The sequence below is a fragment of the Cuculus canorus genome, chromosome 7 (assembly GCF_017976375.1).
Source record: "Cuculus canorus isolate bCucCan1 chromosome 7, bCucCan1.pri, whole genome shotgun sequence".
NCBI classification, from domain to species: domain Eukaryota; kingdom Metazoa; phylum Chordata; class Aves; order Cuculiformes; family Cuculidae; genus Cuculus; species Cuculus canorus.
The window spans coordinates 37,824,620-37,850,110 of NC_071407.1; the positions used below are offsets into that span (position 1 = coordinate 37,824,620).

Below are 25,491 nucleotides of genomic sequence, written 5' to 3' on the forward strand. Positions count from 1 at the left end.
TTTTTGTGGCTCTCCTCTGGACCCAATCCAGTAGGTTCACGTCCCTCCTGTGCCAAGGGCTCCAGACCTGGACGCAATATTCCAGGTGCGGTCTCACATCCCCCTCAACCTGCTGATCACTCTTCTGTTGATGCTGCCCAGGATATAGTTGGTCTTTTGGGCTCCAACTGCACATTGCCAGCTCATGCCCAGCTTCTCATCCACCAGGATCCCCACACCCTTCTCCGCAGTGCTGCTTCTCAATCCCTTCATTCCCCAGCCTGTATCAATACTGAAGGTTGCTCTGATCCAGGTGCAGGACCTTGCACTTGGGCCTTGTTGAACCTCATGAGGTTTTCACAAGCCTACTTCTCCAGCTTTTCCAGGTCCCTCTGGATGGCACCCCACCTCCCCACTCAGCTTGGTGTCATCCGCTGAGGGTACACTCAATCCCTCCATCTCTGTCACTGATGAAGGTACTAAGAAACACCGGTCCCAGAACAGACCCCTGTGGGACACTGCTCGTCACTGAGCAAATCAAACCTCTTTTGCCTGTGATGGTAACTGGTAAGTGATCTCCACATCTCTACCTCAACTCAGGAGCCTTCTCATCTTATTTCCTCCCCCTGCTGCTGAGGAGAGGGAGTGAGAGAGTGGCTGGTGGGTTCCTAGCAGCTGGCTGGGGCCAGCCCACCACCTCTACATTAACAATACATACAAGTTGACTCTAACAAGCTTTCAACGTTACACCACTCGACCGCCAGCCGTGCCATGCCAGCCTAGCGAACTGCCATCAGCATCCCAACCCCCTGGCTGCCAGGGCAATCCCAAGCCTCCCACAGCCAGTGATGCTGCAGACGCCTCCTGGCCACAGCCACCGATGCTGCAGACGCCTCCTGGCCACAGCCACCCCCCTCTGGAGCAACTGCCACATTCATTTCTATCTACAAACAGGAGATCAGGATCCTCCTGCTTTGAAGATAACGGCAAGATCCTTATTTCACTTATTCACCTTTTAAACAAGTACATAACTTGCACTGAAGTGCATCAGTGAAAGATAAAGCCCTCCCATCCATCCTATCCTTGAGCATTAAGCAGTTGAATCTGCAGATTACTGACTCAATGGATAGAAACAAAGCCCATGTAATTAGAGGAAGGTGGACAATTACAATTGAAGTCCACCATTCAGTGTACACTACCTCCTTATAATCTACAGTCACTTCCCTGACTTGTAGTCTGTTTTAAAATACTCCCTTCTATCCTACTAACCCTTCTGAATCGATGCTCTGCACTTACATCACTGGAATGAAAACCAAACTAAACGACACCAAATTCTCAATGATAAACACAATGAATTTGCAGACAAAATATCACCTGAGCACTCGGGCTGCATATTTTCTTGGGATAGCTGCTGTCTGTGGGTGATATACACATCCAAATAGTGGCATTTTATTGTGCATTTTTCTTCCACTGATGAATATTTAATACAATACATTGTTCTGTATCTTCTTTTCCTGATCCTGCTACATTTTAATAATATCCAAGCCGATTCTTTGTCTATCAACCTCTAAAAAAATGATTTCTGATCACCACAATAGTAAGCAAATTTTCTTCAGATCTTTACATCCATATCACAAAAGCAAAGCACCAGTAGTCTGCAAACCAAAAGCACTATACTATTAAACAGTTCCCTTTTTTCATTTCCAATCCATTTTTCATTAGCACTTTGCAACTTTAGACCCCCCTCTATGGTGTGAGTGCTACATACAGCCCACGTTGGTGACCGGCAAAAATCTGACCAGTGCTCACCCAATCATGGAAATATGGCTTTTACGCTATTCCAGCTAAATGGAAAAGCACGGAAAGTACAGTCCACAAGTTACCGAGATTGTGGGTCTGTCTCTGCTTTGACCCTGTGTACTTTCCACAAACAGTTACATTATAAAATGTATGATGCGTATATTTCATGTTTGCTACAATATGTGGAATATTTTGAAACTTTGCAAAGTGGAATATTTCGAAGTGGAATATTTTGATTTAAGCTAAAGTAAAGCTTAATCTAAGCAGCAGTGGTTTTTCAAGTTAGACAGAATGTCCCTATGATAGCACGTTTTCTTTCTCTGACAGCATGTTTTCTTTACAACAGTGCTCTTCAGGCATAGTTTGTTCTTCTGAAGTATGATCTGTGCTGGAGGTCTCTTCTTCTGTAATCTCCTCTGTTTGCAGTATTTCCCATCCTAAAGCCAAGGTCAAGCAGAGCTGGAGCCAGCTTCAAATGAGCAAGGGGTTTGACCATTGCAAACTTTCATAATATTAAAATTAGACCTCGGAAAGTAACAGAACACGCATAAGCTTTCTGGGAAAACTTATATATATATGTATCTAAGTGGGAAATATATCCTGTAACAAGCTCTTGTCTTGTTGCACACGATTGACGGGGATTGAAGATCACTCCCACGTGTTGCCCAGGCCTGATAAAGGACATTTGCTTCCTAAAACTCCAAAACGAGTCTTAGAGAGTTTGACTTGCCGGCATTTGTGGTATCATGTGCACCGATATATCTTTGGCCAAACAATCTCTGCACATGCAAGTCAAAGACAAAATGCAACTGTTCCACCACGCATTTCAATAATCTCAGGATCTAGCATTTCCTAGATCGGATTTGATCTGGCAAACCACTGTTGTCACTAAGGGAAATGTTTGCACTGTGCAGGAATCTGAGGTCAAGGAAGAAAAGGCCAAAGTCTGAAATGAAATAGTCTGATTTTACGAACATTCTTCTCATTTATTTTTTTCTCAATAATGGAAACTGCTACTCACTATACGCTTAACTAAAACTTCAGTTTTCAAATGCTAAACTTTTATACTTTGTAGGAAGTTAAATAAAGTGTGTAAGTGCACTTACATAAACATCAATAACTTAATTAATGATGCTTGCTATAGATAGAAACTTTAACAATTCTCAATAAAATATCTTGTTTTACGCACAGTCACCCAAGCAAGGATTTACTGTGTCATCCTACTACACAAAACGCATCTCAATCTAAATGTGCTCTCACAAAGACTACACAGGTACCGTTCCTGAGCCAGGTTTAACAGTTTGGTCTCACTTTGTGCAGAAGCAAAGGGCAACTGAAACCCAGCCAGTCTACATGTGACTACGGTTCGCCTGGTATGCCCTAGAGCAGAACCCAGATCTGGGAAAAAAACACTTAGCATTTAAAATGACATCAAAATTCTTTATTTATTTATTTTAGAAGGCACACTCCCTCCTGCTGGCACAGACGCACAACGGCTGGTCAGGCCTAGCCCATTCCTAGAAGTCTCAAATACTCATCACTGCCTCCACCAAGGCAACAGGAACCACCTACCAAACGAGATGACTTGGCGTGAGAAGGAGCAAGAAGCCCGCAGAAGCCCAACCGTGAGCTACTAAGCACCTCACAGCCAGAAGGAATGAACTAAGATGCAACAGGACTGTTTTAAAGACCTCAGAGCTGTAGCTCACGTGAGCTCTCCCTGGCGTATGGCGTACGGCAGCAGGCTGCGACAGGGACCACCCGCTCATTTCTGGTTGTGCAGCCTTACAGAAAGAACGTCCGGAAGGCAGTGAAATCTTTTTATCCAACTGTCGCTTACCAGACAGTAAGAGCTACCCACGATCTCCTCCGTGGCACCTTGCTGAAGCTCCTGTGACGCTCCTCCCATTTTTTTTTACCTTCATAGGCACAGAAAAAACAGCTCTGGGCCCCGAATACACCTCAGGTCAAGGCCAAGCGTGCCCCAGGGCCACCCATCCCATCCACCACGCCCAGGTGGAGGTGGCGTGGCTTTCAGAATGCACATTAAAAGCCATGAAACAGATCACATGCTGTAATTCCATAAAAGGGGAGGCAAGCAGAAATGACAAGCAGAGCTTTTCCACTGGTGAAGATTATTGCAATAAAGACATCCTGAGAGAAGGAAGCACACGCTCCAAACATACATCATCAGAAGTACATGTTTTTAGACAATATAAAGATTTCTCAAACATAAAAGGAGCTGATAGCAATCAAAGCTGTATTGTAGGGGCTACTGTTGCTGGGGCCACGCGGCTGGATTGTGACTCTCTCTGAAGTGAGATAATTGATTTTTCTCCTCCAATTTCATACCAGGCTGGTACTACACAAAAGCAAGCACACAATAGTCCACAATCTCCTCCTCAGCGCTACTAACAGCCTACTCCCAGCTACCCTAAGAGATGGCTTATCAAGAAAGCAAGCAGAGAGAAAGGAGAAGGAAATTCCACTGGAAGATTGTGTTACCACATATTAGTTTTACAAACAATCTAAAAATCTGAATACTTCTGTGACTGGAAAACACAACTACAAAACATGTGCAGAAGAGTACGAGATGCTTTATCGGAGACATGACAGAAGCAGCAGGTCCTGAAGAAAGCCAATGACTGAAATTTCACTTCTGTGTTATCTTTCCTCCTTACATTCCCCATCTGAGGAAAAGATAAAAGGCTGTGGGAGATTTAAGTGCTGGAAACTACTGCTCTTCTCTGTCATTCCCTTTGGACAATGAGTTTGTCACATTATCAATAACAGGCCCAGAACACAAGAGCCCCTTTTATGCAGGTCCCCACACACCTTCATGAAAGCAGGACTGGATATCTTATTTTTATTGAGAGCATCTTATTCCATCCATAATAAATCTGCAGGCTGCTATTCTCTATCAGCTAGCGGAATATTTAGATTTTAGTGGGAGCACTGCTGATCATTAGCACAGCTTGTCAGGTACGTCCACTGTACACCAAGTCTGGATGTCCTTGTGTACCCTATACCTGAAGAAAAGGTTTCCAGCTCAGCAACCAGACTACTTCTGATCCTTTCTGCATCACAGCTAGCTGCATTCTCAACCCTTCTAACTTGCTTTCTTCCTTACATCCCTTTACTTCAATTTCTCGTAACAAATGTGCATGTACAATGACAGCACAACCTGTCAACCTTCGGAAAACAGACCATTACAAGCAGATGAAATGACAGCTCTGTACTGTAAGGAAAATACAAATAAGAAACAAAAAGTGGAAGACTTATGATATGACAGTTTTCCAAAATGTGATCCTTGCACCAAACAGAACACATTGAATTATATTCCAGTGTGGAGTTACAGACGTAAGGGTGTGTCGCACTTCTTAGGCATTGCTAAGCACTCATAAAAAAAATTCATTATAAGATGCATTACCTTCTCTGCGCAGGAGGAGCACTATCAGATGCCTTGACTGTGAGAGCGTAGGATCGCCCCACTGACAGTACAACTCCTGGAGCAATGGTGATAAGGCCTGTTCGGTCATTGATGATGAAGTCTCCCTGATCCCCAGCCAAAATTTCATATACTATCTGTCCATTGGGTCCCTCGTCCGCATCTACAGCGGTGAGCTGCAATTCAAAACCAGAATGTCAGCATGCATGGTTCAGGGTTGTAGTTTAATAGGTTTTATAAGGCAACTTGGTAGGGGTAGAGGAAGCAGAGATGAGGGAAAACTTAAACACCTGTAACATATGCCATAATTTCTAATTACCGTATAACAAGGATACAATTTCAATGAAGGATAATAGGTGTAAAAGCATCATGAGGCAGAGAAAAACTGCTTACCTAAGACTGCAAGCAAATTATTTTCAGATATGAATTAAGAAAACTTAATTGCAATAAAGTTTACTCTCTGTGGAATGGAATTTGTAACACTTCCCATATAGGGGGGGGTGGAGAGACTCATGCTGCAAATCTAACAAGGGGATCCCATTTAATTACTCAGAGCTCTCATCGCTCCTTATACTCTTCCAATTGACAGCCTCGGTGATGTTGGAAATTCTACTACTCAGGTCTAGCACGCAAGCTTTGTCCTGTGGCGCTGGAGAACAGTATTTGTTCTACTCGCTTGTGCACGTGCTGTCAAGGCGGCTGAGTGGACGGGAGATGGCACCTGCTCCCATACACAGGTGGGAGGCACAACCACGCACACCAGCGGCACACAAGCGCTTGTGCGGGCAATCCCAGAGCCGGGCGACAAATGCAAGAGAGCGTGTACTTCGCTGCCTCTACATCGCCTCTCTGCTGGGACTGGGACTACTCTCACACGCAGCACTTCTTGCATGTAATCGCGCAATTTTTATTTGTCAGCATGAGAAAAGTTTAAGGCCTAATATTTTAGACGCAAATTATAAAGATGAAGGTGAGTTTGTTACCAGTGAAATGATAGGGTGTGGAGAGTTTTTGTAGAGACATGGCTTGAGGAGAAGGGACGTGAGAAAATACAGCTGGTGAAATAATAACAGCCTTGTACAAGGCCACAGTCTCCCTGAGCAAGAAGTTAGGCGATAACAGGAGATAAAAACAGGACCTAGAAAAACCACAAACATCCTAGGAATGTAGCAATAGAGGCAGGGCTGACACTCTGTATCGGACCAATGATGAGCCTTACTTTTGTAATATGTATGAGCCTTATTACTGCTATTATAAAAGCATGCCTATCGTATCAATAAATCGAAACTTGTTGATCATCATCGGATGTGCTTGTCTCCCGTCGACTCCGTCAATAGGGTTCTTATCTTATCTATCTATCTATCTATCTATCTATCTATCTATCTTATCTCTTCTATCTATCTATCTATCTATCTATCTATCTATCTATCTTATCTCTTCTATCTATCTATCTATCTTATCCGCTGAGAAAGCAATGAGATTATCCCACTACTGTAGCGTGCAATGCTAAATCAAACATTCACACACAGGGCCAGGAAATACAGCTCAGTAATCACATTCGTTTGCTTTTAGCCAAGTGTCAAGTCCCAATGACTCTGCCATGCCATAAAGCAAATAACCTCAGACTTGAGATTGCAAATCAGAGCCCTGCGGTAACACAGTCAGCAACAGGCACCCACACCTCGGCGTGGCAGCTGACAGCCCTGCGCCCTCGCAGAGCCCTTTCACCTCTCCTCTTCCTCTACACATATATATAAAAACATCGGCTATTCTACACACGACATCACACAGCTCACAGTGCCAGTCGCTTGTATCACTATGATTAAAATTGTATCTTAATTATCCCTATATTCAGAAAACAACAAAAAAAGAGAACAGCACTCAGGTACACAGAGGGTCGAGTCACCAAAGTACCCCAAAACTACACCAGTACCTCTGGACGTCCTAAGGTGAATTTCTTCTTCCCGTAGGGGTCAGTTTGCTGATGTACACGCTGTTTTCCAAGCTGTCTCCTAATTTTGTAGGACTCTGTATCCCCTAAACAGCACACGGGATGACATAAAGTGGTACGAGCAGTACCTGAATGCCCTGGAGGCGCAGCCGCAGCGGGAGCGCTGCCTGTGCATCCCGCTGACCGGTACCAGCAGCAGCGGAGTGGAAATGACAGGGACCGACGGTCCAAGGGGCTCCTGCTGCTCCCAGCCGCAGGCGAGCAGCTCCAGGTGGGAAATGGCAAGAGGCATCAGCAGGTACAGCCGCAGAGCCCCCCCGGGATGGACAAACCAATAAGAAACCTCAGCCTCAGAAAGGATTCCCTGCAGGGCTCCAAAAGTAAGGATGGAGAAAAGAGAACGGAATATCTTCTGGAAAAGTCTCTGCTAGCCTGTCTGCTTTGGTTCTCTTGACACAAACACTCCTGGCAGCACCACACGCAGGATTGCAAGTCCAGGATTTAAGGGTAACACACAACACACACCCTTAGCAGCTACGGTGAAGCCAACGGCAGGATCAGCAGACGCTGTCTCAGCCAAGGCCAGCCAAGCCAGCAGGATGAATATCCGCCCGCCAGACCCCCTCTTCTCACCCCAGTGCCACTCTCAAAGTTGACAGCAGTGCAGACAGGCAGAGGAACTCTTGCAGGTCTCTCCTACATCAGGATATAAAGCAATCTATTCATCAATATAGCATCACAGTCAACCTTCAGCGGGTCACAGCCTTTCAGAGCACTAACTACAACTTTCAAACCGCCTTTGCCCAAGGATAGCTGAAGAACTGGAAGAACAGAAACCAAATCTTGCAACTAGAATGAGGAGTGAGATGAAAAAAAACCTAAAGCTGTGCTGTTCGAGTTAATCACGTTTACATACAACACTAAACACCGAGGGGAGTACAGGAAAAACTCAGGGATCTGGCTGCTTTATAGGATAATCTCAATTCTTTATGCACAGAGGCTCAGTGAAAAATGAAATTTCGTATAACAAGTCAAACACTTGCTAAAAACTTAAGTCTACAATAGCTTAAACACTGTAAATTAACTGAAATTCTAAAAGAGAAGTAATTGAGTTGTATTACCAAAAGCGGGGTTTACCTTCTTTGTTAGAAGGGGAAACTACTACTGCTGTTTGGGACAGAGCTACTTTAAGCAGGATCGACCATTTTTAACATGGAATAGATTTTACACAGTAGTCATCAACTGAAAAGCATGTTAGTTAACTTAGTTTTCTCCTGAAGTAATCAGGGTTCTGCTCCTTTCACAGCACAGTGATCTAAAGCAAATTTCCAACACAGAAGTATTTACCTCTAATTTATCTAAACTGATTTGATTTTAATTTCTTTGTCATAGATGCTTCCCTCCAGCAATACAAAGTGATCACTGCTGCGCTAGAATGAGCAAATCTTCCTAAGCCATCCTCCTATAGTATTCTGAGGCAGAGGTGACACAGGATAAATATTTGAAATGCCTCAAAAAAATCATGAAAGAGAGATCAGTTCTTAGACGATTAAAAAAAAAATAATATCCATGTGTTAGTTTTTGAGAACACATCATCTCATGCAATATTTTCTCTTGACATTCTGATAAAGTCATGGTCTGAAGATCACACTTTTGGATCATGCTTTGCATTCCATCTATCTCAATACATCGACTTGCAATGGTCTGTCCCAACACAGCAAAACTGCACATATAAAACCCTTCCTGCAGCATCCTAGACTTCAGAGCTTAAACCCCTCTCAAATTCCATTTCTTTAATCACTTGTTCTATAGTTTCTCTACACAACTGGATGTGTTCATTAACCTCACAAAGAATAACTATTAAACTAAGTGACATAGTCAAGAAAAGTATTGCAATAACCTTCTCCACTAAACTTCAAAAGTAACACACACAAAAAGATAAATAAAGGCTCTATGCAAAATACAAAGTATTTAAATACAGGATTTGGAACAAGGCCAGATTTTACTATGCCAACATGGAAAAGGAAATTAATTGACTACACGAGTACATAGATTAATAAAGTTAATTAAACTTACAAATACTGAATGCTTTTAAAGATAAGCGATTTGAATAATTTTTTGGGGGCAAAAACAGGAATCAAAACCAGAATTGAACAGAATTAAACTTTAACGGCTACTATGATACATGATTCTATGAATTCCATTTCCAGCTGTCCCAGAATGATAGAGAGTCATAGTTAACAGGATTACAGAAACACAGTCTAAAATATACAGGAAGAACTACAAACCAAGATTTATTTTGCTTTCCTAAGAAGTATCCAGCAGTACCAGCTTCACTGCAGTTAATATTTAATGTATTGACAGTTTTGCAAAATATGTGTGCATTCTGCTGCAGTGGGAAGGGGTTTCCTTGGAAGGAAACGGAGACTTACAACGATGGCCTTACAGCTGACAAAGACACATCCACAGTCACCAGGTAAGCTGTTTAGACTCATTTTATACTTGGAGGAAAATGGGCTTCAACCTTTCCACAGAAACACCCGTGGGCGCTGAACAGATAAATTGATTTCCAGCCTCTTCAGTAACCCTACATTTTTCAACAAATGAGATGTTCAGCAGAGTTGGTCTGACTCATCCTGACCTAAAGTGAACCCTGCAGAAACCGGTCACCCTCAGCGGCCTCCCACCACTGTCCTTTAAACGAGTGCGAGTCAGTGCTCCAGAGCCACACGCGGCACACGTTTCTGTTGTATAACAGTGTCAAGGCAACGGCAGAGCTGCTCTGCAGAGAAGCACACCAGTGGAAAACACTAAGCTACCCCAACTTACATGGCAACTACACACCCTCCTCATCCGCCCAGGGCTCAGCAGGACAACTCAGCCACTTAGTCTCATTAGGAAAAGCAGTAACGAGTTTCCATAACTCAAGGGAGAACAAGGTCGTGATGAAGATTTTCCTAAACTTGAGCTAACAAAATGTAACACTAACATACAGTAGGTAAAAATAGTTTTTCAATATCTTCCTTCAGACACTTCATTAAGTCTCTAAGTATTATTTTTTTACTTGTGTAAATGCAAACATGCATTTTACAGAGAAATGCAAGCATGACCCAGTTTTGCTTTCTGTTTCTGCTAATGTTGTTCACTTTGTAGTTGGAAATAAATATGCTGATGGACTGAAGGCAAAGGGTTGCAAATACCCACATATATAAAGCCTTAAGTGTGGTTTGGATAAGACTTTGGCAAAGATTTCTGCTAAATTGCTCTAGGGCTTGATACAAAGATGCGTGTTTAGGAGTTGTACCCCACAAGCAGATGCCAGGCTGCAAACAGCCGATGTAGCGCGTGGCTGTACGCAAGGATGGCTCCAGTCACACGTGCGTATATGCAGGGAGTGAAAAGAAACTGTTTGCAAGAGACAAAGTGATCCAGCACGGAGAAGCTGCATCTGAGGTAACAGCAAAATGGTCCCAGGGGAGACATTTATTTAATGGCTCTGAATAAAATCTGTCCCCGTGTACAACTGAAAGTACTGTTACTGCTCAAGACTATTTCTACCGCCAATAAGAGATAAGGGACAGAAAACTTACTGCCTGCAGTTGTACCGTCTTTTATATGTTTGCTTTCATTTCTGACCTTCAGTACAAGGGCTGTTTATGCCGCAATGTGCGAAGTGCTCTGTGTAACTATGATCTGGGGCAGGACCCCCGAATTACCTTGCCCTGACGCTCTTAGGTAGTTGTTTCAGCTTGCACAAGGGGAATAGGTAATACACTAGTTCACTGCATAGCTTATTTTCCATATTCACCTCTGGAGTTACTTAATTGTTCTTATAAAAGAGCCCTCTAATATGGGCCATACCTCTGCAACAGGAAATTAGGTAGAAATTAAAGATAAACAGATAAATTAAAATAGTTATTTTGGTTTCATATATCTAAAGCAGAGCAAGAACAGCTCGTAATTCTAAATGCCAGTCCAGGAGTTTTTCTGGAAAGAGAACATACACAACCAAAATCTCTGCATGGGCCAAGGAAGTCTTTGACCTTCATGCAAATTGAAGCAAAGATTCAGGTGCGTAATGCTTTTTGTCATCCTCTGTTCCTTCTCAGCTCTTTCAATATCTTCTCAATATTCTCTGTGCCCTGCACAGTTTATGCCGTGTTTAGAAATGAGAGATGTCTAAGGAAACAAAGTGGATTTAAATTACTTTGTGAAATATTATTGCATTCCAGCTGCGTACTCCAATCATCACTGCACAACCAGCTTAAACACCCGACTCGCAGAAAGAACTAACAGAAAAGTGAAAAACACTATGGCAAAATTATAACCATATAAAAAAGATGGAATCGAGTACTTTCATAGGCTTATTATTAATCAGTCTTTCTAGTGCTAATTATTAATATTTAAGTGTTTTAAAATGCAGATTTCTCAATCAGCTTTTCTCTCTCTCTCTGGAAGCACAATAAATCACCTGTAAAAGCAGGGGGGAAATTCAGACAGGAAATTCTCAAGTTGAAAGGGACAGAATATGCAGACATTCAAACTTAACTGAGAAAATATTCTCCTCAATCAAGGCTTCAATCTTAAAAGAATTAGGAGTAGACAGCTGAAATAAAACCTTCCCAAACCAACTCTATTTTGTACTAACAAATCTGTTCCTGTTGGTTTTGCTCACTTCTCTAAAAGGCATCAGGGAACTGAGGGAAATGCCTCACTCTAACCATCCAGACGGAAAAAACTCAAAGCAAATTTCACTTATAATGAATTTTTTTTCACTCCTGTTTGTGGTTATTTTCAAGCAGAGCCTAAGGACTTTTTTTTTTAAACATTTTGTTTGTAGAGTGCACCAGACAGCAAACCCAACCGGAACTATTAACCGATATGTTTGAGGGTCTGGGCTTTTTTTTTCAAGAGTAAAATGGGACAACAAAATGGGACAACAAGCAACTACAAATCAGGGTTGTTGGTAGACTTTTACACAACTGCACTCAAAAAAAAGGCATTACTACAAAAAAAGGAAAAAAAATCTGAATCCCTTATTACCCTCAGGATAATAAAAGCGGCAACTGCATGAGAGCACTTACACTGCTATACCAGAAATTCACACTTCTGTATAAGGATGACATGCTTCATAAAAGAAACACTTTCTTGATCATCTCTGAAAATAGGTCTAAGTAAAGAAAAGTATAAGCCAGCCCTTCCGTGGAAATGATTATGAGACTGTACGGATTCACAGAGGTCAGAGTTCTTTTTCTAACCTACTTTCTTTGATTAGACAAAGTGGTTTTCACAGACTAATCATATCTGACCTGGGTCATTTTCCTCTGGGAACGATCAGCACTGATCATCACCTCACAGCAGAGAATCTCAAATGATACTTAAACCGATGATGAGACGGGATTACACAATGAGTTTGTTCCTCATATGGAGAACAAGCGAAGTATATCATCAGAATCATTGTATTACTCATTAAAAAGATACTAAAAGTCTGTTTTCCGTTTCACAGAATCACAGAATCACAAGGTTGGAAAGGACCCATTGGATCATCGAGTCCAACCGTTCCTAACACTCCCTAAACCATGTCCCTAAGTACTTCATCCACCCGTTCCTTAAACACCTCCAGGGAAGGCGACTCGACCCCCTCCCTGGGCAGCTGTTCCAGTACCCAATGACTCTTACTGTGAAGAATTTTTTTCTGATATCCAACCTGAACCTCCCCTGACGGAGCTTCAGGCCATTCCCTCTAGTCCTGTCCCCTGTCACTTGGGAGAAGAGCCCAGCTCCCTCCTCTCCACAACCTCCTTTCAGGTAGTTGTAGAGAGTGATAAGGTCTCCCCTCAGCCTCCTCTTCTCAAGGCTAAACAACCCCAGCTCTCTCAGCCGCTCCTCATAAGACTTGTTCTCCAGCCCCCTCACCAGCTTTGTTGCTCTTCTCTGGACACGCTCCAGAGCCTCAACATCCTTCTTGTGGTGAGGGGCCCAGAACTGAACACAGTACTCGAGGTGCGGTCTCACCAGTGCCGAGTACAGAGGGAGAATAACCTCCCTGGACCTGCTGGTGACCCCATTTCTGATACAAGCCAAGATGCCATTGGCCTTCTTGGCCACCTGGGCACACTGCTGGCTCATGTTCAGTCGGCTGTCAACCAGCACCCCCAGGTCCTTCTCTTCTGTGCAGCTCTCCAGCCATTCTTCCCCCAGTCTGTAGCGCTGCATAGGGTTGTTGTGCCCCAAGTGCAGGACCCGGCATTTGGTCTTGTTAAACCTCATCCCATTGGTCTCGGCCCAGCAGTCCAGCCTGTTCAGATCCCTTTGCAGAGCCTCCCTACCCTCCAGCAGGTCGACACTTCCTCCCAGCTTAGTGTCATCTGCAAACTTGCTGAGGGTGCACTCAATGCCTTCATCCAGGTCATTGATAAAGACATTGAACAGAGCTGGACCCAGTACTGAGCCCTGAGGAACTCCACTTGTGACTGGCCTCCAGCTGGAGTTAACTCCATTGACCACCACTCTCTGGGCCCGGCCATCCAACCAGTTTTCAACCCAGGAGAGTGTGCGCCTGTCCAGGCCAGAGGCTGACAGTTTCTGAAGCAGAATGCTGTGAGAAACTGTGTCAAAGGCTTTACTGAAGTCCAAGAAGACTACATCCACAGCCTTTCCCCCATCCAGTAGTTGAGTGATTTTGTCATAGAAGGTGATCAGGTTAGTTTGGCAAGATCTGCCTTTTGTAAACCCATGTTGACTGGGCCTGATCACCCGGTTCTCTTGCATGTGCTTCATGATAGCACTCAAGATTACCTGTTCCATGACTTTCCCTGGCACTGAGGTGAGACTGACAGGCCTGTAGTTCCTCGGATCCTCTCTGCAACCCTTCTTGAATATGGGCACAACATCAGCCAGCCTCCAGTCTAGTGGAACTTCCCCAGTCAGCCAGGACCTCTGGAAGATGATGGATAGGGGTTTGGAAAGGACATCCGCCAATTCCTTCAATACTCTTGGGTGGATCCCATCTGGCCCCATAGACTTGTGGACATCTAGCTTGGCAAGCAAGTCTCTAACCGCCTCCTCTTGGATCACGGGAGCCTCAATCTGCCCCTCTAACTCTTGGATTTGTAAACAGAAGGAACAACTTTCTTTGCTATTAAAGACTGAGGCGAAGAAGGCATTAAGTACCTCAGCCTTGTCCTTATCCCCTGTCACTGTTATTCCTTCTGCATCCACTAGAGACTGGATATTCTCCCTCGTCCTCCTTTTCCTGTTAATGTACTTGTAGAAAGACTTTTTGTTGTCTTTCACAGACTTAGCGAGTTTTAATTCTAGTTGGGCCTTGGCCCTCCTGATTTTTTCCCTGCACGATCTCACTTCGTCCCTGTAGTCCACCCAAGATGCCTGTCCTTTCCTCCAGAGCACATAGAGCTTCTTTTTCTTATTGACGCATCTTGAGATCACCCTGCTCCACCAAGCTGGCTTTTCCCCCCGCCGGCTCCTTTTCCGGAACACAGGGATGGCCTGCTCTTGAGCTGATAGGATTTCATTTTTCAAGAGCGCCCAACCCTCGTGGGCTCCCTTGCCCTGAAGGACTGTTTCCCACGGGACTTTGCTAATCAACCTTCTGAACAGGCCAAAGTCTGCCCTCTGGAAGTTTAATGTGACTGCTTTGCTAACCCCCTTCTTAATCCCACCTAGAACTGAAAACCCTATCATCTCATGATCACTTAATCCCAGGCGTCCTCCAACCGTCAAATCCCCAACAAGACCTTCCCTATTCACAAACAGCAGGTCTAGGAAGGCACCCTCCCTTGTTGGTTCGCTAACCAGTTGTGCAAGGAAGTTGTCTTCGATGCACTCCAGGAACCTCCTAGACTGTTTCCTTTCTGCTGTATTGTACTCCCAGCAGACATCCGGAAAGTTAAAGTCTCCCACAAGGACAAGAGGCAGAGATTTAGAGACTGTCCCCAGCTGTTTATAGAAGAGTTCATCAGCAGCTTCTTCTTGGCTGGGTGGTCTGTAACAGACTCCTATCACAAAGTCCCCTTTCTTGTGGGCTCCTCTGATTTTAACCCATAGGCACTCGATCCCGTCCTCACCGTAATCCAGTTCGAGAGTTTCAAAGCACTCTTTGACATAGAGGGCTACCCCGCCTCCTTTCCTACCCTTCCTGTCCCGCCTGAAGAGTTTATATCCCAACATAGCTGTAGTCCAGTTATGTGAGTCATCCCACCACGTTTCTGTGATGGCAATGACATCATAGTCACCTTGCCCTACAACAGCTTCCAGCTCATCCTTCTTATTGCCCATGCTGCGTGCATTGGTGTAAATGCACTTCAGCTGGGCTGATGAACCTTCAGCCCTCATAAAGGGAAGAGAGTTCATTCTCTATTGACTGGTCCTTGGAATAACTAATTCCACAGACCCAGTTTTATCCTTACTGTCCCCACTTATACTCGCCCTCACTTGCCCTGATGTGGTGTACTGGTGGTCCTCTCCAGCACACCATTTCTCAGCCGCCGGTTTCCCACTTCCAGGCTCATTCCCAACTAGCCTGGTCTCCTCCCCTTCCCCCTTCACATCTAGTTTAAAGCTCTATTTAAGAGCCTAACTAGATTTTTAGAGATAACTTTAGTTCCCCTTCGAGACAAGTATGACCCATCCCTAGTAAGAAAACCTGGGGGTGGGTGGGTCACCCCATGATCAAAGAAGCCAAAGCCTCTCTCCTCACACCAGGCTCGGAGCCAGGCATTAATCATCTGTACGTTCCTGACTTCCTGCTCCATATTCCTTAGTATTGGGATGGAGCTAAACACCACTTGCGCTCCAGAGCCCTCAATCATCTTCCCTAAATCCCTGAAGTCTCTTTTGATGGCTTTCAGCTTTCTGCGCTGTAAGTCATCATTACCTATTTGAAATACTAAGAGGGGATAGTAATCCGTTTCCTTCACCAAGGAAGGGAGTTTTCTATTGATATCCCTCACTGAAGCCCCCGGCAAGCAGCAGACCTCCCTGTGGAGCGGGTCCGGTCTGCAGATGGGACCCTCCATTCCTTTAAGAAGGGAATCCCCTAAGACGATCACTCTCCTCTTTTTCTTGACAGAGGACAGAGTTTCAGAAGGTATACATGAAGCAGAAGCAAACCCTGATGAGGCAGCACACATTTCACCTTCCTGGCCTAAGGATACCCATGGGCATTCTTGGCACCACAGACTCCGCAGCTACTGATAACTCTCCAAGACGAATTCTGTCTCCCGCACACCTGTAACACCGAAGGAAAGCTTCGGTGCCTGCAGGCAAAATAACAAGGTAAGCAGCTTCCCAAATACCCCAGCAGCCAGGAATCATTATTACGGGCATCATCACAGCATACAGAAATCTTAAGATGACCCCTAGCTTAACAAACGTCTGTTTGTTCATAAACTCGGATCATCTGACTAGTTGAAAAGAAGCCCCCTCCCAACCCAGCGAGAATTATCCACCCTCCATCTCTGATCGCACTATACACGCTAACAGTGCGAAAGTAACCACGAGCCGACCTTGCAGGCAGAAGTGTGGAGGTGGGAAAAAACACACTCTCACAACCCCTATGTTTTCCAAAATCATTTTAGTGTTTAGCAAAGGCAATTTCAAGGCCTGGTTTCCTCAATGCTCTTTTCCAACTTCACGTCATCCTAGTAGGGACCTGTTCCAGATCTACTTCAGGCATCAGCCAAGTTCAAATGTTCTGCGCAATATTTACATCTAAACTCTTCTTACTGTTGCTGCCCTTACGCTTTTTCGCCCTTGCCATGTTTCTAATCTGCATAATTTCACCGATCGATGCTCTCTGTACAAGCAGTTACACGGCATCAGTACGGGGAGGCAAAAGGTAACTGCTGTGACGGGCAGCGGAGGAGCAGGAACATAAAACATCTCTTTAGGCCAAACCTGCTCACAAAGAAACCATTTGTTTCTGCAATAAGCTAATTCTGATGGCACAGGCTAATGCAGATGGCCTGGAAGAGCTGTCTCTTGCTGCTTCCTAGAAGGAACAATATACCAACGAATTTGTATTCCAGCTCTTTGCACACATCCCGAGTGTGAAGATATTTGCAGCTGAAACACAAGAAAGTACAGACCCTCAGAACAGCACATTCCTCCTGAACACAGAAACATTTTAGCATCGCAGCAGTTTCAGAAAATCACAGTAACTGCACTGCATCATCCCAAATATCACAAACACAATTTCGGCAGCTCAGAGCATCCTTAAAGCCAACCTTGGGTACCGAAACAATCCTTTTCACACATGCTGCAGTCTTTAGCAACACCGTCTACCTAACGTTTCCTGGCATGTGCACCTTTAAAAGGAAAATCATTTAGATACTCAGATACTTTTAATCCATAGTACATCACTTTGCTGAAGCCCTGCACAACAAACGCTATGTGATAGCACTGATGATTTCTTCTTGGATTGGAGTGCTTATCTTTAGGAGAAAACCCTCCATTTATTTTTTTTTCAGCACTGTACGTATCTCTATACCCTAAATAACAATGAATTGTACTCACAAAATCCATGTTTATACATGGAGTTTGAGATGAGCAATGTTGATGTGAAGCCCTACCTACACACAGCTCCTGAGCTCCACCTGCCTTTTCCTCACTCAGGACAACAGCATTTGTTCTCGTCCTGCCCTCACCCCCCACAGCCTTGTGCAAAGCTTGAAGGAACTTAATTATGTATAAAACTTCTGTTTTTCCCCTCAAATGCTGAAAATGTCCCCATGGCTCTCATCGATGCTTTTAGGCACTTGTAGCCCAGACCGATGACGAGGTGCTGGGGATATGATTTAGTAGTGGACAGGTATGGTTGGAGTTGATGATCTCAAAGGTCTTTTCTGATCTAGTGATTCTATGATCGTCTGGCAAGAATAACAGTAAGGAAGATCCAAAGACAGCAAATGCAGCAAGTCAATACGGCCAAGCAAGGGTACACACCAGAACACCGAACTCTCTGCTAGTACTGTTAAATCACTGTTACCTTCAAATGCTTAATTCCTGATTGTATTTCAGAAAAATGGTATTCTATAGCTTAAGACCGATGATGATTCCCTCCCCCGCCATACTCCTACTGCCTTCTTCTATCCCTAAATGCTGACCTACACTAACATTATCTTGTCTTCTCACACATCTAGATGGGAAGAACTCAAGAGCACGGCTGAAATTATTAGAAGAGTTGCCACTCAAGAAAGCCTTTTTCCATTAACGTCAGTGCAACCAGGGTTCACCTCCAGCCTGCACCGAAACATAAATCAGTACTTGCAAGCTTTAATTAAAACTGCTTCTCTCTCTGGGCCTGCGTTAACACATTTTTTACTGCTCATGTGCTCTAGAAACAGATGACTTGGGCTCATGTAAAAAGCAGAATTTTTTACAACACGGTAAGACATTTCTGGCTATGTTCTACCGAACTGCGTACCTCTTTGCTTAAATGTTTTATTTCAGTATCACTTTAATACAGGACAACATCTTCTCTTTGGAGATTTTTCAGATGAAAAGGTTTTGTAAAACTTCAGATGAAACAGCTGAACTTCACCTATACATCTAAGGTCGGCCTGTTGTTTAGTATTGGCAACTTTTGAACAGCCACGCCGCCAACGAAGTGGGTGGAGACAAACTTCGTTTCTACCCATTTTCAGTGCATTTCCTGTTTATATTAACAAGACTACCTACTGTGAACAAAAAGTGAGTTATCAAAGCTAATAAAAAGACCTGAAATTACCTTTATAACACCTTCCCCAGGCCTCATATCTGTGTAGATCTTGACATTGTATGATATATTGGAGAAGGCTGGGGAATTATCATTCGCATCAATCACCAGGATATTGACTGTCACCGGGACACTCTCCTGTACGCCATCAGAAGCCGTCATCTTCAGGGTAAAAAAAAAAAAAAAAGCAGAACAGGAACATATTTTAATGGTGTTTTCTTAATATAACTCCAACTATGAGAAAATACAGTATGAGAACTAAAAATCAGCATTCCTTTTTTATTTGCACTTCTAATTACAGAAGGCTGCAGCTAAACTGGAGCCTGCAGCATGCACGGCTCAGGGCAAAAGCAAAATGAAATACCTTTAAAACACACTGTGCCAACTTAGCAGGATAAAGGAAACGGAATAAACATCTCCCAGGGCTAGGGCTAGTCCCTGGCCAGGATCTGAGCTGCAGCCCATGGGCAGAGTCCGTCCCCGGCTGCTTCTTTTCTTTGAAGTTCTGCTGGCTGTGGTTTCTGTTAGCCTACTTTATTATTTTGCACTAAAATAAAGCAAAAAGGACAGTACAGGTGTCATGTTGCTACCTGAAGGGCCAAAAAAAGGTAAAGGTGGCCTCAAAGGCCACGCCGGGTACAGAAGAATAGACAGAGTCTCATGCAGAAGGATGGTGAGGGGCAGGATAAAAGCCTGGGACCATGGAGAAGATGCTGGTAGGAGGATCTAAAATGTTGCTATCAAACCAAACAAAGGCATTTTGGAAGAGCACACAACCCCAGTTATCAACTCCCCTTCATCCCTGGTATCACTGCTGTCCATCCTTCACCATTTTGCTCCTTCTGTGCCGTTTTAATGACCTACAATAGGTTATAAGTAATAATTTTCCACCAGTTGCTCTGAACAATGCCTGAGGTGCCTTCAAGTGCATTTTGCTTACCGAGAAGGTGTAGAGCTGCTGGACTTCTCTGTCAACAGGCTGCAGCAGGGTGAGGTAGCGGGTGATGCCACTCGGAGTCACAGTGAAAAACGTAGTGTAATCGTTCAGAAAGAGGTGGAGCTGGGGATCCTTGGTCTTCAAACAATATTAAAAAAAAAAAAGAGCACTTTATTGTAAATTCATATTTACCATTGAGTTTCCTATTACTCAGCGCAAGCGCTTGTTTTAGTTGAAACCTAAATAAGCAGAAAGGACAAATACTGTGACTAACTGAATCTACAGAAGCTTTTAAAAAAGTGAAAAACAACACTGCTGATCTAAAAATCTAATTTGCTTGAAGAAAGTATATTTTTAATGCATTTTTAGGTACAGAGTAAGTAAACAAATATTTGTATCAGTTTGAAATGAGGTTTTTTTCATTAAAACAGTAATTTTTAAGACAAATACAACTTACTAATATAAGAATGGATTCAAGCATTGGTCTTCAACCACATTGAAAACAAAACAAAACTGATCTTGATTAAGCAATAAAACAGTTGGGTGATGCAATGAAAAATGATATTCCTATGCATTGAAGCATATCGCTAAGAGATGCTGTTAAGAGATTCTCTTTATGTCTCAGAACCATTCAAAACATATTGATGCAGAATTACAAGTCTCTCGGTTGATCGAGTGAAAACCATAGTAAAGTTGTGGTGGGATTGCTGTCAATAGGAAGTTACGTTTTAAGGTAAAAAAAAAAGCAAGTCAAGGTGTTGTGAATTTGTTGATGAAGATCTCCTTAGGTCATCTGCTGGGAATGTACATTTTGGGTCTGGATGGTTCCAAGTACAACCAGGTGAGCGCCAAGACTGGTGTTGCAGTTCTATGTACACAAAGCCACGCAACAACATAAGATAGGGCAACACCTCATGGATCACCCTGAGGAACCACTCTGGAACTCGTCCTTCCATTTCCATCCTCTCACCTAGCACGATTGGCAGATTGTCCCACCCTTAGTCCTTACCCTGCCACCTGCTGGGTGCCAGCATTGGCAGGCAAAAAGGGCGCTAAAGCTCCACGTGTCCTGGTGCTTCCGAATAGCTGCACAAATAAGGGCACTTTTCCAGGATGTCCATGTGGTAGAAATGACAGAAATGTGGATTGCAACCAAGATGAACTATCTCACCATCTTCCCCCATGTCTTCAAAGATGCTACTGAGTTATTAAACTGATGAGACTACCAAGGTCACTTTATTACAGTTAAATTCAAAACCAAACTACATTACCTTCTGTAGCCTACAGTATTCCAACAAACATTTGTGTCCCTGTAAGTAATCTGGTTAATTTAACCTGACTTAATGTGCTACTCTCGGTCATTAGTTATATAGTTTATTACTGTTGTATGTGGTGAGGTTACAAAAGAGGAATGCAAATATTCTTGGGTAAAACACAAAAGGCAGGGAGAAGAGTCCTGTAAAAACTGTTTTGAACTGACCCGAATAATCACAGAGTAGTTTGGGTTGGAAGGGACCTTAAAGCCCATCCAGTTCCAACCCCCCTGCCATGGGCAGGGACACCTCCCACCCGATCAGGTGCCCAAGGCCCATCCAACCTGGCCTGGAACACCTCCAGGGATGGGGCAGCCACAGCTTCCCTGGGCAACCTGGGACAGGGCCTCACCACCCTCATGGTGAAGAAATTCCTCCTTATGGCCAGTCTAAATCTGCCCCTCTACAGTTCATCCCCATTGCCCCTCATCCTGTCACTCCAAGCCTTTGTGAACAGCCCCTCCCCAGCTTTCTTGCAGCCCCTTCACATACTGGAAGGTCGCTAAGATCTCCTTGGAGCCTTCTCTTCTCCGGGCTGAACCAGAGAACTGGTACCAGGACTAAAACAGAACAGAAAAACCAGTTGCTGCACAAGGCATAACTTAAGAAGTATTTTATCAGCTGCTTTCCAACAAAGTTCTACAGAACTTGCCCCATGTAGAGCACGAGACACAACGCAATTGGAAACAGCCGGATTCAAATAGTTATTGAAAAAGGAGCATTACATTCTTCTTCTCTGAACATTTTCTCAACTTGATTCCAAAACACTTCTAGAAGGTTTACTCCTACCCTGCCACGACTGTCATTCCTACACAATCAAAAAAAGAAGATGGACCCCTGTAAAATTCCCGAACCCCTACAGTATCGCAGGCACAAACACTTGAGCTAACTCTAACATGCACCAAGTGTCAAAATGGATATCCACAAGGACAGATTAGTACAACAGAAGAAGAAGGAGCAACTTACTTTAGCAATCCAAAATACTCTAAAGCACATGCAGTGGAAGGCTAAGATTATACTATTTAAATGAGAAACCATTTCAGTTGCTGAAAGCCACGTGAAAGAAATATCAAAGCGTTCCAAATGAGTGGTTTCCTACTGCCTATGGCTTTGCTGCAGCTATGCCAGCTCTCAGTAAAATTAAAATTCATTTTCCAGCTAGCAATGCAAATGGCAATCTCTTTTTCCATGAAAAATTACAGAAGGTAATTGCCAATAATTGTTCACTTTGTAGACACTACAAAGTCAGTCAAAAATTTAATTTACAAAACCCCTGGTTAGTCGTCACCGCTCTTGCCTGGCACGTCATTTTGAACACTAATAAACAGTACTTTTTTCCTAATTCATTCTGAGAAAACACAGTGATGGAGATCCCATACACCCCTAGAGTAATCCATCATATTCCTTAACTATACTTGTATTAGAAATTTTATCTTAATGTGTAAGTTAAAACTACCTTTACTGCAATCAACACCAATTTCCACTGCCTTTCATGCATGTCAGCCCTATAAAGCTGTTTATTTCTTTCATCTTGGCATTGTTATGATTTTACATTTTTATCACATTTCACGCTGAAAGAAAGTCTGCTTGACTTAACTGTGAACATTTGCTGTGGCAGACACCGAGAGAGAGCACAGTCGTGGGAAACAATCCATCTATGTTGCCAACACTGTTCCCAATATTTAATGTATTTTTAACTTTTGTTTTATTCTGGAGCCTGGATTTAAGCACTGTGATTCCTGACAACACCGCTGGGTCACCCAGACTAGCTACTCTCTGATAAACGGTTTAGTGCCTAATTTTAAGTAGAAAACTGTCAGAATCCACACAAAATAGTATAAATGCAACCTGTGAGGATCCTTTCAAGCACACAGTTCAAACCCAATGTGATTTACAGATTTCAAACTGACAAGCAGGTACTTTGTAAATTAAAAAAAAAAATTCTTTCTGTAATACTCAGTATTTGTATAAAGGCACATAATTATGGAATCAAAATAAAGCAATTGCAATGTAACCACCATACAACATCACGCCCTAAATGAATTTAGTCCAATGCATTTAAAAGGCTCTTTGCAGATTTCACAAAAGAAGCGACAGTCCCAAACTCAAACACCAAGAGCGAAAATGAAGGAAGATGGGGAAATAATTAAATCACAGAACAGTTTGGGTTGGAAGGGACCTTAAAGCCCATTCAGTTCCACCCCCTGCCATGGGCAGGGACACCTCCCACTGGATCAGGTGCCCAAGGCCCATCCAACCTGGCCTGGAACACCTCTAGGGATGGGGCAGCCACAGCTTCCCTGGGCAACCTGGGCCAGGGCCTCACCACCCTCATGGTGAAGAAATTCCTCCTTATGTCCAGTGTAAATTTGCCCCTCTCCCATTGGAGTGAGTTTCCTGCATGTTTAACATTACCATTAGATACCAGAAAAACCTGAAGGACAACCTTCACAGAAGTCTTTGTGATGGCTTTAGTCATAAAACCACTTAGCTCAACAGAAGCCAAGGAGGAGAACAGATGCCATAGCAGTGATTCTAAGTGTTACTAAGATTTTTATTTTTATTTCTTTAGTGAAGAGATTCAGGAAAGAAAAAGCCTATCTTTATAAATCCTAACGAAAGAGAAGGAGCCTTTTTGTCTTGCCTTTCTTTTTTGTTTGTCTTAATAATGATACTAATGGTCTGTTGCATTTGGGAAGACTATTTCCTGAATTATTATTTTGCAATGTGACTGTTAGAGTGTCACAGAAGTGCTACAGAGGGAGAGCACTATAATGAGAACTGTCCTCTCGAGAGAATACCATTTGCAAAACAAGTTCCAACAATAACACTGAAAAATATAAGCAATCAGGGAAATATTAGAGAAAAATGCTTTAGTAGTCCTGTATAAAAAAAATCCACTGTATGATGTATATGATATGATGTATATGATATAATGTATCATTGAAAAGCCATAACCTACATTTGTAGTTACATTTAAAAGTTATTTTGTCCATTATTTGGCTCTGTCCACCCAGGTTGCTATTGAGATGCCTTTATGTGAAACAATCATTCTTTAAAATACTCCAAATCTTCTCTGGAAACACGGATGTTGAGCAATCATCTACTTATTTTGACTTCAACTTCATAGACAATGGATGCATAAACCAAGGAACTGGTGTGGTAGAAAAGGATTTGGAGAGGAACCAATGCTAATAGCTGATCTGTGCCATATTCCACTGCCCACAGACGCTGCACTGGGCTGTGGGCGTCCCCAGAAGCATCACGGGTCCTGCCCAGGTGCGTTTCTGAAGGCACACTGGGACACGATAAGTGCTTTTGAACACAGGCTGGCACACCTTATACACATGACATGAATTTAGTGTTCTAATGAGCAATGCGCAAATTACCTTACACTCCACGTTTATTCATCGGGACACTGCATGTGCAATCGGAGAACACCTTGGCAGTTGAGGAGCATGCCATGGAGATGCTGATTAGCTTTTTTCAGCTTGGAAGTGAATTCCCAGGGTTTATTTCTCTGTCTTTTTTAAAGACGGATTTGACACACAAGGCAGGAAGGCGGTGACTTTGTAGCTTTTCCACCAACCCTAACTACCAGAGCAGAAGAAATTAGTACTCTTCCACGGGGGGGAAAGAATAAGGAAGCAAGTGGCTCAAGAAGCCTTATGTAAATATACTGTTTAAATTCCTCATCTTAGCTTTGGTTTACTCAGGTCTTAAGGTACTCACGAGGCTTAATTTAATTTATGCCATTTAAACAGACTGCTTAATTATACCGCCCCTCGCAGCGCTGCTCTAGTCAAAGGCTTGTTTGCAGTGTCACATCTATAAATTAATTTTTGGAAGGTTTACAGCAGGACCCTATTATCATTCCCACAAGGTTTTATTTTAGAATGTGTTTTGGTTTTTTTTCTTAAGGTACGCGGTCAAGATGACCACTTTGTTCACGCCTTTATCTGAGTTATTTTAATATGAAATACAATCTCAACTGATTTGTCAATTAGAAGACTGAATATGTTGTATTTAGCCAGTATCAGTATTGGATACTAACATGCACAAGCACGTAGAGGATTTATGTCAACTTTTTATCAGCAATCCCTAATTACTAAATGCATTAATTTACTAAGATACAATGAAGCCATCAGAACATTAAGACCTGCAGAAATTAAGAAGAGTTACCTATGCTTACTAACCCACCCTGAGTGACCACCTAGTCCCAGTAAGAATCATAGAATCATAGAACGAGTAGGTTGGAAGGGACTCACTGGGTCATCAAGTCCAAAAAAAGGTACCCATCGTTCTAGTTTGGCCGTTTGATGTACA

At 43.2% G+C, this 25,491-nt stretch overlaps 1 protein-coding gene across 11 annotated transcripts in view; it reads right to left on the reverse strand.

The window, feature by feature from the left end:
• PCDH15 (protocadherin related 15) overlaps positions 1–25,491 on the reverse strand; it is an 855,028-nt gene that overhangs the window by 180,237 nt on the left and 649,300 nt on the right. For all 11 annotated transcript variants that reach the window (XM_054071964.1, XM_054071953.1, XM_054071963.1 and 8 more), the window contains 3 exons: positions 19,856–19,990; positions 18,928–19,077; positions 5,210–5,403 (listed from right to left, as the gene is read on the reverse strand). In XM_054071964.1, coding sequence (XP_053927939.1) covers positions 5,210–5,403; positions 18,928–19,077; positions 19,856–19,990 — 479 coding nt within the window. The remainder of the gene's footprint in view (positions 1–5,209; positions 5,404–18,927; positions 19,078–19,855; positions 19,991–25,491) is intronic.